Raw genomic sequence first — 10,497 nt, forward strand, 5'->3', positions numbered from 1 at the left:
GGCGGCCGCCTAGGCGCTGGGTGGCCGCCAGCCGCGGCGCTTTTGGGGGAGGCGGCCCATTTAGGCGGCCCCCCGACTAGGCGGTTCCAGGCGTGCCTAGGCGGCCGCCAGTCGCAGCCCTAGGCGGCCTCCGCCCCCCACACTTTTCTTCAGTTAAGCGCGTAGATCGTTTTTAGGGTTTACATTTCATTTCAGATTTCCCCCCCTCCTCTCTCTCTCGCCTCTCGTTGTCTCATCTTGGTGCGTCGCCGGTTGCTCCCCTCCTCGCCGTCGCCGGACCCGCCGCCGCCGCTCGCTGGAACGACAACCTGTCTGGCCGCCTCTCTCACCGCACCACCTCTCTCACCGAGCAACCTCTCTGGTTGCCTCTCTTACTGGTCGCCTCTCTCACCGGCCACCACACCGCCTCTCTCACCGGCCGCCGACCGCGTCCCTCGCCGCCGACCGCCTCTCCTCTGTGTTCTGCCACCGCCGAGCCCCTTTCTCTCTCAATCTGTCGCCTTCAAGCATCACTAACAGTATGTAGTATGTACTATGTATTTAAAACTATTTATTAACCATCATCTATGATTTTCAGATTTATTAACCATGTCTTTCACTAGCAATGTTTAGATTTTATCTTCCACATGATTTTGATTTTCAGTTTCAGATTTGTGTTAGGCTGTTAGCAATGTTAAGTTCCTATGTTAGGTTGTTAGCTTTGATTTTCAGATTTGTGTTAGGCTGTTAGCAATGATTTTCAAATTTGATTTTCAGATTTTGTCTTCCACATGATTTTCAGATTTGATTTTGACTTCCACATGATTTTCAAATTTGATTTTGTTCAGTTTAAGTGATGTCTGGAACGGGGAGTACGGAAGCATCGTTCGCTACCGTCTCAATTCTTAAAAGGAAGTCAAATGATGTGGGGTGGAAGTATGGGATGCTAATTAATCCCAAGAATATGGACAAAGTCAAATGCAAGTTATGCAGTAAGGTGATGTCTGGCGGTGTTTACCGAGTTAAAGAACACATTGGCCATATTTCTGGAAATGTGTCTGCATGTCCAAAAGCTTCTCCAGATGATAGAGCCAAATGCAAGAATGCAATTGAGGAGGCAAGGAATAAAAAGAAGAATAAGAAAAAGGAAGAAGATCTGATGAGATCAACAGTCAATATTTCTGAAAAGGGGGAAGGGAATGGCGATGATGAATTGCAAGAATTAGGGAGTAATAACCCACCCCGCACACTTGGCCCTATGGATAAATTTGCAAGCTCCATCAGCCCTGAAGCTGGTTCAAGTGTAAAAATGACACAAAGACAACAAAATATCAATGAAGCACTCTTTAAAGAGAGGACACAGACAGTCCGTGAATATTGTGCTAGGTGGGTCTATGAGCACGGTATTTCTTTCAATGCCATTGATAATGACAGTTTCAAGTTGTTTGTTGAGGCAGTTGGTCAATTTGGGCCAGGCTTCAATCCTCCTAGTCAATACCAGTTGAGGGAAACGTTGCTAAAGGGGAAAGTTGACAGGATGAAAGGTTTGTTAAAGAAGCATGAAGAAGAGTGGGCAAGAAATGGGTGCTCCATTATGACAGATGCTTGGAGTGATAGAAAAAGAAGGAGCATCATGAACTTATGTGTTAATTCTAATGCCGGTACTGCTTTCCTTTCTTCTAAAGAATCTTCAGAGGAGGAACATACAAGTGAACTCATTTTTGAGTATGTGGACAAATGCATTGAGCAAGTTGGGCCACAAAATGTTGTCCAAGTGGTAACTGACAATGCTGCCAACAATATGGGAGCGGCAAAGTTATTGAAGGTGAAGAGACCCAATATCTTTTGGACATCATGTGCTACTCACACCATCAATTTAATGCTTGAAAGCATTGGAAAACTGCCAAGGTACAAAAAAGTCATTGATCAAGCCAAGAGTTTGACAATCTTTATTTATGCACATCATAAGACCTAATCCTTAATGAGGTCATTTACAAAGAAGAGGGATATAGTGAGACCAGGTGTCACTAGATTTGCTTCTTCTTTCCTTACTCTACAAAGTTTAATGGAGAAAAAGAGCCAATTGAGGGCAATGTTTACTAGCTCTGAGTGGGAGGAGTGCAAGTGGTCAAAGACTGTTAAAGGGAAAGCAGCCTATGCAACTGTGTTAAGTATTGCTTTCTGGAATGGTGTGACTATATGTCTTAAGGTTTTTGCACCTTTGATGAGGGTGCTTCGAATTGTTGATGCAGATAAGAAGCCTTCTATGGGCTTTTTATATGGAGAGATTAATCAGGCAAAAAAGGATATTAAGGAGGCCCTAAACAATCTTGAAAAGAACTATTTGCCTATTATGGAAATTATTGATGCAAGAGTGAAAGATAGGCTAGATAGTCCATTGCATTTTGCGGCTTACCTTTTGAATCCATATTATTTGTTCAAAGATATGGATATGCAATTTGATAATGAACTGATGGATGGGTTTTTTAATGCTGTAGAGATGTTTTTTTATGGTGATGATCGCATGCAAGGGCATATTTTAAATGTTGAGTTGCCAAAATATACTTGCAAAGAAGGAGTTTTTGGAAAGTCATGGGCAATTCAAGGGTGTGCAACAAATGATGATAATTATAACCCAGGTATAAAATTCCTTCCTTTAATCCTTAGGACTTTTTTTTTTTAGTTTCTATCGTATATTAGTTTAGTGTATAAATTTCAAATTTGTTTAACCTATGTAGTTAAATGGTGGATGACTTATGGAAATCAAACACCAAACTTGCAACGAATGGCGAGAAGGATCCTCTCGTTAACTAGTAGTTCATCCGGTTGTGAAAGAAATTGGAATACTTTTGAAGGGGTTAGTGCATATTTTAAAGTGTTTTCAATATTTTAATCAATTAGTTATCTATCATTTATATTGAATTATTGATATTGCTTTCATTTTCTTCATGTAGATACATACGAAGAAACGAAATAGACTAGATGTTAATCGATTGAACAATCTAGTCTTTGTCCAATTTAATGCAAAACTGATGAACAAGCAAAAAAGGGAGAAGGAGAGGAATGTTGATGTGCTACTTGCTAGTGATGCTAGTAATGCACAAGGATGGATCGTTGATGGAGAAGATGATGAAGAAATTGAGCCTGGTATGGGGCTCACTTGGGAAATGGTTGGTGAAGCTTCTGGAGCAGACGACATGCTTCAACCTCGAAGAAGTTCTAGGATGAGAGAACTTCATGAAGATGATTTTCAATCAGAAGAAGAAGATGAACAAGAGCATCATGAATTTGATTTTGAGTCTGATGAAGATCGTGTGCTAGAAGAATATGGAGAGGAAGAAGAAGAAATCCACTAAGATAACTAGATATTACTTAGATTCTTCATATATGTTTTAATGTTTATGTTGTATTATTGTTGTTTTTGTCATCTTAACCTCAGTACTAATCTACAACAGTTTGTTTTTAAAGTTTTTTAATGTTTAAATTCATTATTTCACTTATTATTCCAACTTTGGTTTACTTGATATCAAATTGCATCAAAAAATTTAAAAAAAAAACACTATTTTCCAAGTCGCCGCCTAGGCCCCGCCTAGGCGCCCTAGGCGCTAGGCCCCAGTCGGGCGCCCGAGTAGCGCCTAGCGCCTTTTAGAACACTGGTTCAGATACTACAATTATGTTAATACTCTATATTACATTGAAATTAGTTTTTTACTTGATGCAGGCAAACTGGAATTCAACTAATATGCAAGCTGTCTCTAATCTCAATTTAATTTCATGGAAAATAGAAGTTCTCCATGAAAAGTAGACTGCTATTAATGCCATCTTAGATAGGGATGTGCAAAAGTTCGGTTTAACCAAAATAACCGAACCAAACTGGCTGAAATTGCTGGTTTAGTGGGTCGGTTCGGTTCGGTTATCAAATTTGGCAATTTCGATTCAGTTCAGTTCGGTTTGTGTATTGAAAAAAACCGAAATAACTAAACTAACCAAAATTTACACTTTTTTTTGTTTTGTTCCGGTTTGTTCAATTTTTTTCATTTTTTGGGAGTTTTTTTGGTTTGTTCGGTTCGGTTTCTTTTTTTCTTTTTTTTTGTTTGCTCAGTTTTTTCGTTTGGTTCGATTTTTTGTATTTTTCTGTTATCTTGGTTTTCAGTTTTTCAATTTTTTGGTTTGTTCAATCGATTCGGTTTGGTTTTTTACAAAACTTTGATCTATTTAGTTTTAGCAGTTCGGTTGGTCGGTTCAGTAACTGAACTGACTGAATGCTCACACCTAATCTTAGAGAGCTAATTTCTTCACAAAGTCACAACACTAATTCCTTCTGAATTGAGAGACCCAATTCAAACTGTGAACTTATTGTAAGTTGGAACCATGACCCAACCTGATTTTTCTTGGGATGGATTGGTCCGGTTTTACTTTGTGATGGGTTTGATTCTGGGTCTAATTTTATGGAACTAATCACGATAGGTTCAGGTTCTGGTTACTATGAACCAAATTTTGTGTTTCAATACACAATTTGAATGAAAAAAGTTATGGCACAGGTGCATATCAGGTAGAGAAAATTCCAAAACCATATAAACTTTCATGCTAGTCCTTAACCATGTGCGCTGCTTCGTCATGGCTACACGACATGCCATGCTGTCAATTTATGCCCAAACACAGAAACCATTTCTTAAGATTGAACTGTTCAGATGAAGAAATTAAGAGATGACAGCACCAGATAAATCCTACATTGGCAGGTAAAATCTCAAAATGAACTCCCATGGCATAACTGTAAACCCCATCATGAGAATCAGGAAAGTAGTTTCTTACAAGGGTCTATATATCTTACATTGGCTTACATTAATACATTTTACATATCAATCTCAAAGATAGATTCCAGGTAATGCATCCTGAAACATGGTTACAACAATAGTTATATATGAAAATTAACCCCAGAAGGCAGAATAATACAGCACTAAGCATGTGTTTGTTTTAATGGTCAATAAGAATTTTGAGGAAAGAAAAGTTGATGGCCATCAGCATCTAGTGGTCCATTTCCAAAACAAAAAAAACAAAAAAAGATGTGTGTGTTATGTGATAGCAGGCTCATAATTTACAATGAGGACACTAAAGTTCAGGATGAAAATAGGAAGGAGATAAGACGTTCCGGTGATACATAGGACGACCCTGATACTAGGAAGGCCACAACCAGTAATAAGATCAGTCATCAATTAGGGTGTGTTTGATAGCATGAAAATTCCATGAAAAATGTCACATCCGAGGAATTGAATTTCATCTTTGCTGTTTGACACACTGCATTTTCCATGGAATTGAATTCCATAGTACAACCATTAAGGCATGGTTTGACCTATTTTTCATAAAAAATTCCATCTTGGGGGGGGGGGGGGGGGTTGTTTTCCATGCAAGTTGGAAAATGTTTTCTTTTCCAACTAAATGCTATCAAGTGGGACCTTAAAGATTTATCAATTAACACTATGTTCCCTTATGTACAGAAACTTTCAGTTCTGATTATATTTACAATTCAACAAACCATACTGCAATCTCAAATATTCATTTTAATCCTAAAAAGTTTATAAGAATTTAAAATCTAGGTGATACAGTGGTCAATAAAATGTGTTACAAAGCTTCAAAACTTTTGTTAAAAAAAGTTGTTTCTTCTCCCAGACAAGGTCCAAAGTTAATTCATGGCAAGGAAGATCAATATGGAAAACATCTATCTTGTTTTAACATAGGCATCAGAGTAGAAGATGATAACTAAGAAAAGTTGCATAATACATCTTCTTTCACTCCTATATTCCATAAATGTTTTGCAACAATAATAGAAACAACAATCATAAGCCTTAATCCCATCAGATGGAATCAGCTACCAGATTCTAGCTCTCCAACCTTTTCCATCCATGTTCATATATTTTGTAAGGTCATCACATCCAATGTCACATCTAAAGGTTTTCCAGTAAGTGTTATGTGGTCTTCCTCTATCTCTTTTGCTATAAAATTTTTATACTTTCATCCACTCATCTCGTAGGTGGGCATAATCTTCTTCCCACATATCCAAATCTTCTCAATAGCATCTTGCACATCATATCTGCATTAGGTGTCACTCCAACCTTATTGCATATAATCTCATTTCTAATTCTACATGTTCTTATATAACTGCATATCGATAGTGATAACTTCATCTCCACTTATCTCATTTCTAATATTTTTGCAGATGTTAGTACTATCTACCAAACATTCTAAGTCATACACAATGTTTTGACACATTCTCCAATTTAACTGTCATACTTTGATTCTTGTAAAATGCCCCCAGTACATCTTAAAAAGGAATTGGAGATTAGGAAGATTGTATAGCAACAATAGGACTAGTCATTCCAAAAACCATTTCCCATGCCCTATATACAAAAAATGGAATGACTAAATAAAGTATGGCAATTTCATTTTGAAGGGCCTTTAAAAGTTTCTACCACTTCATAGGCAATTGATCATGTCATCAAAAAGAGAGAAAAACAAAAGTATCTTTAGTACCAACTTTTAGTGATCTATGAGGTCAATCACTGAAAAAAGACAATAGTAAAAATCACATATGCTATTAGAAATGCATCTATTAAAGCTTGCAACGGGATTCACAACACTTACCAATAAGATAAGATACTTTATGTTTACAGATGTTCTGAGCTGCACAATGAACAACACATATCCCACAAAAGGTGACAAAATCAATAGCTAAGAAAAAGCCAAACCCTTGATATAGTATGACATGAAATTTGCAGTTAAAGACAGCAACAAGCAAACAACAAAAGGAGCATGTTCGCTAATAAAGTTATGCACGGTGATTCTGAATTTACTTAAATCAGCAGCCAGAAACTCCATGACATATAAAAGGGAAACATTTAACTTTTAGCAGTACAACTAAATTGCAGAAACAAATATATTAACTAATTCTTCTCCTTCTCGGTTGATGAGAAACTCCACTATCTACATCAGAAGCCCTGGGATGGTTAATTCTTCTACCGGGAGATGAAGAGGGATGAGGCTCAGACAAATTGCTTTCAATAGATGTATAATGTCTCAGGTTTCCATGATCATCAGAAGCAAAAGCATGCATTTGTTCTGAAGATGACAAATGGGGTTCTGCAGTCTGGTGTTCTTGTTGCGCCATGGCAGCACTGCTTTCAAAAACGTAATCATTAATAGCTGCCTCCACATCCTCAACATATCTTTCTGCGTTATTTACTGCAGATGAAATGGATAAAAGTGAATCAGCAGTTTCTGACAATGCTCTCAGCAAATGATGAGAATGGTGGCGGCCACCACCACCGCCGCCTCCTACCTCACCATCAGGATGCATCTCAGATGTGGCAGCCTGATTGTGCATATTGATTTGGTTGGACCCAATGATATTACCATGGTGATCACGCCGTGGGCGTCCCCCTCTGGCCTCAAACTCCATTGTAATTCGTCGAAGTGCTTCTTCAACAGGAATGTGGGATATTCCTCGGTTAACACGTCGCTGCCTAACACTCTCTATCCGAGGTGCTTTTGGTCTTGGAGGTATCTTCAAGCCAGATTTTGACTCTGGCATGTGATCATTTTCAGCATGTCCATAAATGGGAATCATATTTGTATCTGTCACCTCTCCCTTACAAACTGGGCATTCCTTAGCTGCTGAGTAAACATATGGCACCTGATAGAAGCATGGCCAACAGAACAAGTGACCACAACAAGTCAATATCGGTTCTCTTGCCATGTCCAAGCATATGTTACAATCGAAAAACCCTCCCCCATCACCAACAACCTTATTAACATCTGCGTCCAATTCCAAAGCCTTTGCAACCAAATGGGAGCTATCCCGTTTGCAACTCTTTGCCCTATCAACTGTACCTTCCTGCGGCATTTCTTGACCCTCCACATTAAGAAGCATACCATCGCCGCTGGTATTATCAGTTGTTACAATCGATATATGACTTGTTCCACGAGAGCTTTGAGTTTGTCGCCCCCTTTGAAGCTCCCTAGCCCTTGCTGACACAGCCTCAAGCTGCCGAATGCGTTCTTCAATCCGACCCTGGTCATCTAATTGATCAAATAGAGACCCTAATCCCGCCGCCGCTCCATTAGACAGGTCCAGTGGTTCTTCGTTCAGATCAAGATCAAAAATAGTAACGTCCGTCGCATACTCATCCATCACACGCAACAAACCAAGTCAAAACTCAACAAAAACCCTAGTAGTGAATATACCTCAGTAGCCCAAATCAGACCAGAACTGGCGAAACTTGATCCTTCACCTTCAGCCAAGAAATTAGGTTTTCACAAAAGCAAGAGTCGGTAAACAGAATTGACTCTTTAACAGATTAACACGACTGAATTGAAAAGGGAAAACGAAAATCAAAGATACATGCACCTAAACACATTCATTCATGTATGGAACTAGATAGAGAGAGAGAATTTTTCAGAAACCTCTTCGAAAGAAGCGACTCAGCTAGGACGGCGCTCGTCGTAGCGCCCTGGCTGATGAGCAAAGACGATCGACGAGAAGATTTTTCTGATGAATTTTGATCGATTCGACGAAGCTTCCTCTGAGAGAGAGAGAGAGAGAGAAGGGGGGGGGGGGGGGGGAGGAAAGAGGCGTTACGATAAGAATCCACCGCTCTGTTTTGGGAATTCCAATTCGTATTATAATTGAATTCTTGCCTAAAATAATTAATTAATATTAAAATAAAAATATTTCAAAATTACTTTTTTAAACTTGAAAATTGGGGATGAGAAACGCAACCCTTCCTCAATTCGCGACGTGCCAGCCTAAGGATCTGCCAGCGGTGCAGTTACGACGTCGTATACTCCTCCACGTGATAATCCAAAGGATAAACCAACGACAAATAACAGGACGATTTTATCCTTCCCAAATATGATTATTATGTTTGCCGCGAAATTACCGGTTTAGACGCGCCTCCAGCTGCATCTGCCATGTATCTCCGTCAGCACGCCACGTGTCCCGAGATGATCAGGCCTTGTCCAAAATTATTTTGTGCATTTCTTTTTCTTTCGAAGGGCGTGAATTTTTTTGGGGTAAATTTTTTGGATTTTAAGATTTAGAATTTAGGTAATTTTTATACATTATTCATAAAATTTGATGAAAACATATCAAACACTTTTATATTTTTTAAAATAATACAAATTTCCTTTATCAATCCGTTAAATATGAAATCTAATTATTTTATTCATATTTTTAAACAAATTTTTTTGTCCTCTTTTTATCTTTCCTAACCTCTCTCCTCCACTTCTATTTTTTTTTTTCACTTTTTCCTTTCACATCGATTACTCAACAATAATAGAAATGGTTGTTTCCAGTGATATATTTTTTTTCCTAAGATAAAGTTTAACCTAAGATAGAAAGAGAAAAAGAGTGGGTCAGTTAGAATAACAATAACACTTAATAAGAATCAATGTAGTGATGATTGTTCACGATTATTTTAAGTTTGTCTCTTTCTTTATCTCTCACTCTCACATATACACACACATGTGCATCTGTGCACTAGAAAACCCCATTGATTGTGAACTCTATTTGACACAAAATGCTAATTCCTAGTAAGATGAACGATAAAATGCCTATGATGGTGGCAACAACACCTTATAGAGTCTCATGGAGGTTCTTGGCCCTTCCTTATGGGAGTCTATCGAGAAGGTCTCTCGAGTCTCTTTGTGCAGCTTTTAACCTTATACTTTATTTGTATCTTTTAGGCTTATCATTTGTAGGGTTTTGGGAAATGGGTCTTGGTTCATATACAAATAAATTGCTCTACATTTTCCTCAAGATCTCCTAAAAGGAAGAGTATTATTTTTACTAAGTAGTTCTCTCAAGAGACTCTTATAAGGAGGGGTTTTTTTGGTTTTTTCTAACGAGGGTCACTTTTTGCCTTAAGGTGGATATTTACCTACTAGATTTTTTTTTTTTTGATCCAACGATTATGGCCCTACGTAGGCTTTTCACTGAGCAATCCAGATTGTCACACCCTTTGTTGTTTTGTTTTCTGAGGTCTCCCTATAAAATGTGTCTCAGTTAAATTATTTTTTACTTTTCACTAGAGCCTTTCTCAGACTCTTTTGCGAACTCACTCGCACTTCTCTTAGAGGTCTCTCAGTCTTTTGCAGACTCTCTCAAATACTTGGTCTTCTCCAATCTATCTCGATTCTTGAATTTTGGTGAGTTTTTTGTTTTTTTTTGTTTTTTTTGTTTTTGTCTTGCCGAGTGTGAAGCAAGTTTATGGACTTGCAACTCCTCAAGAGATGCAACTTATTCTAGCCAACTAGTCTTGTTTTTTGGGAGCCAATCTTGTGAGGGTCCATCTACCATATCCTTTCCTTAAGGATTACTAGATAAGTTTTCTTAAGAAGAGGAATGCATGCTCTACTTACGTGGACGATGATTATATAGAAGTCTATGAGGCTTCTTTTGGTGAGGACCCCTGCCAGGAGATCTTGGAAGCCCATGAGCCCCAAACGAGAGTCTCAAAAGAAAGA

General features: G+C 38.4%; 3 protein-coding genes across 4 annotated transcripts; 2 read left to right on the forward strand and 1 right to left on the reverse strand.

Moving 5' to 3' along the window:
• The first annotated feature begins 835 nt into the window (after positions 1-835).
• Positions 836-1,954, forward strand: LOC127787616 (uncharacterized). The gene is made up of 2 exons (XM_052315678.1): positions 836-1,523; positions 1,731-1,954. The coding sequence occupies exons 1-2, from the start codon at positions 836-838 to the stop codon at positions 1,952-1,954; spliced, it is 912 nt and encodes a 303-aa protein (XP_052171638.1).
• A 5-nt stretch (positions 1,955-1,959) lies between these two features.
• LOC127787618 (uncharacterized) lies at positions 1,960-2,961 on the forward strand. Its single transcript, XM_052315679.1, has 3 exons — positions 1,960-2,618; positions 2,718-2,817; positions 2,934-2,961. Exons 1-3 carry the CDS (start codon positions 1,961-1,963, stop codon positions 2,959-2,961), a joined length of 786 nt encoding a protein of 261 aa, XP_052171639.1. The 5' UTR covers position 1,960.
• Positions 2,962-6,702: 3,741 nt separating this feature from the next.
• Positions 6,703-8,602, reverse strand: LOC127786833 (uncharacterized). 2 transcript variants are annotated; one of them, XM_052314520.1, is made up of 2 exons: positions 8,437-8,602; positions 6,703-8,264 (listed from the first exon to the last, which is right to left on the reverse strand). In XM_052314520.1, the coding sequence occupies exon 2, from the start codon at positions 8,162-8,164 to the stop codon at positions 6,914-6,916; it is 1,251 nt and encodes a 416-aa protein (XP_052170480.1). In that variant the 5' UTR covers positions 8,165-8,264; positions 8,437-8,602; the 3' UTR covers positions 6,703-6,913. The 2 variants fall into 2 exon arrangements, with proteins under 2 accessions (XP_052170480.1, XP_052170481.1); XM_052314521.1 differs by having other exon boundaries at positions 7,067-7,215; positions 7,313-8,597.
• Positions 8,603-10,497: the final 1,895 nt, after the last annotated feature.

This window comes from Diospyros lotus, chromosome 12 (genome assembly GCF_014633365.1).
Source record: "Diospyros lotus cultivar Yz01 chromosome 12, ASM1463336v1, whole genome shotgun sequence".
In the NCBI taxonomy this organism is placed as follows: Eukaryota; Viridiplantae; Streptophyta; class Magnoliopsida; order Ericales; family Ebenaceae; genus Diospyros; species Diospyros lotus.

Excerpts from the sequence above, each read along its gene's own strand:
- LOC127787616 (XM_052315678.1), top strand. The coding sequence starts at position 836 with ATGTCTGGAACGGGGAGTACGGAAGCATCGTTCGCTACCGTCTCAATT. Across the intron at positions 1,524-1,730 it reads GAAAGTTGACAGGATGAAAG|TTGGGCCACAAAATGTTGTC; the intron begins GTTTGTTAAAGA and ends GCATTGAGCAAG.
- LOC127787618 (XM_052315679.1), top strand. The coding sequence starts at position 1,961 with ATGAGGTCATTTACAAAGAAGAGGGATATAGTGAGACCAGGTGTCACT. Across the intron at positions 2,619-2,717 it reads TGATGATAATTATAACCCAG|TTAAATGGTGGATGACTTAT; the intron begins GTATAAAATTCC and ends TAACCTATGTAG. Across the intron at positions 2,818-2,933 it reads TCATCCGGTTGTGAAAGAAA|ATACATACGAAGAAACGAAA; the intron begins TTGGAATACTTT and ends TTCTTCATGTAG.
- LOC127786833 (XM_052314520.1), bottom strand. The coding sequence starts at position 8,164 with ATGGATGAGTATGCGACGGACGTTACTATTTTTGATCTTGATCTGAAC.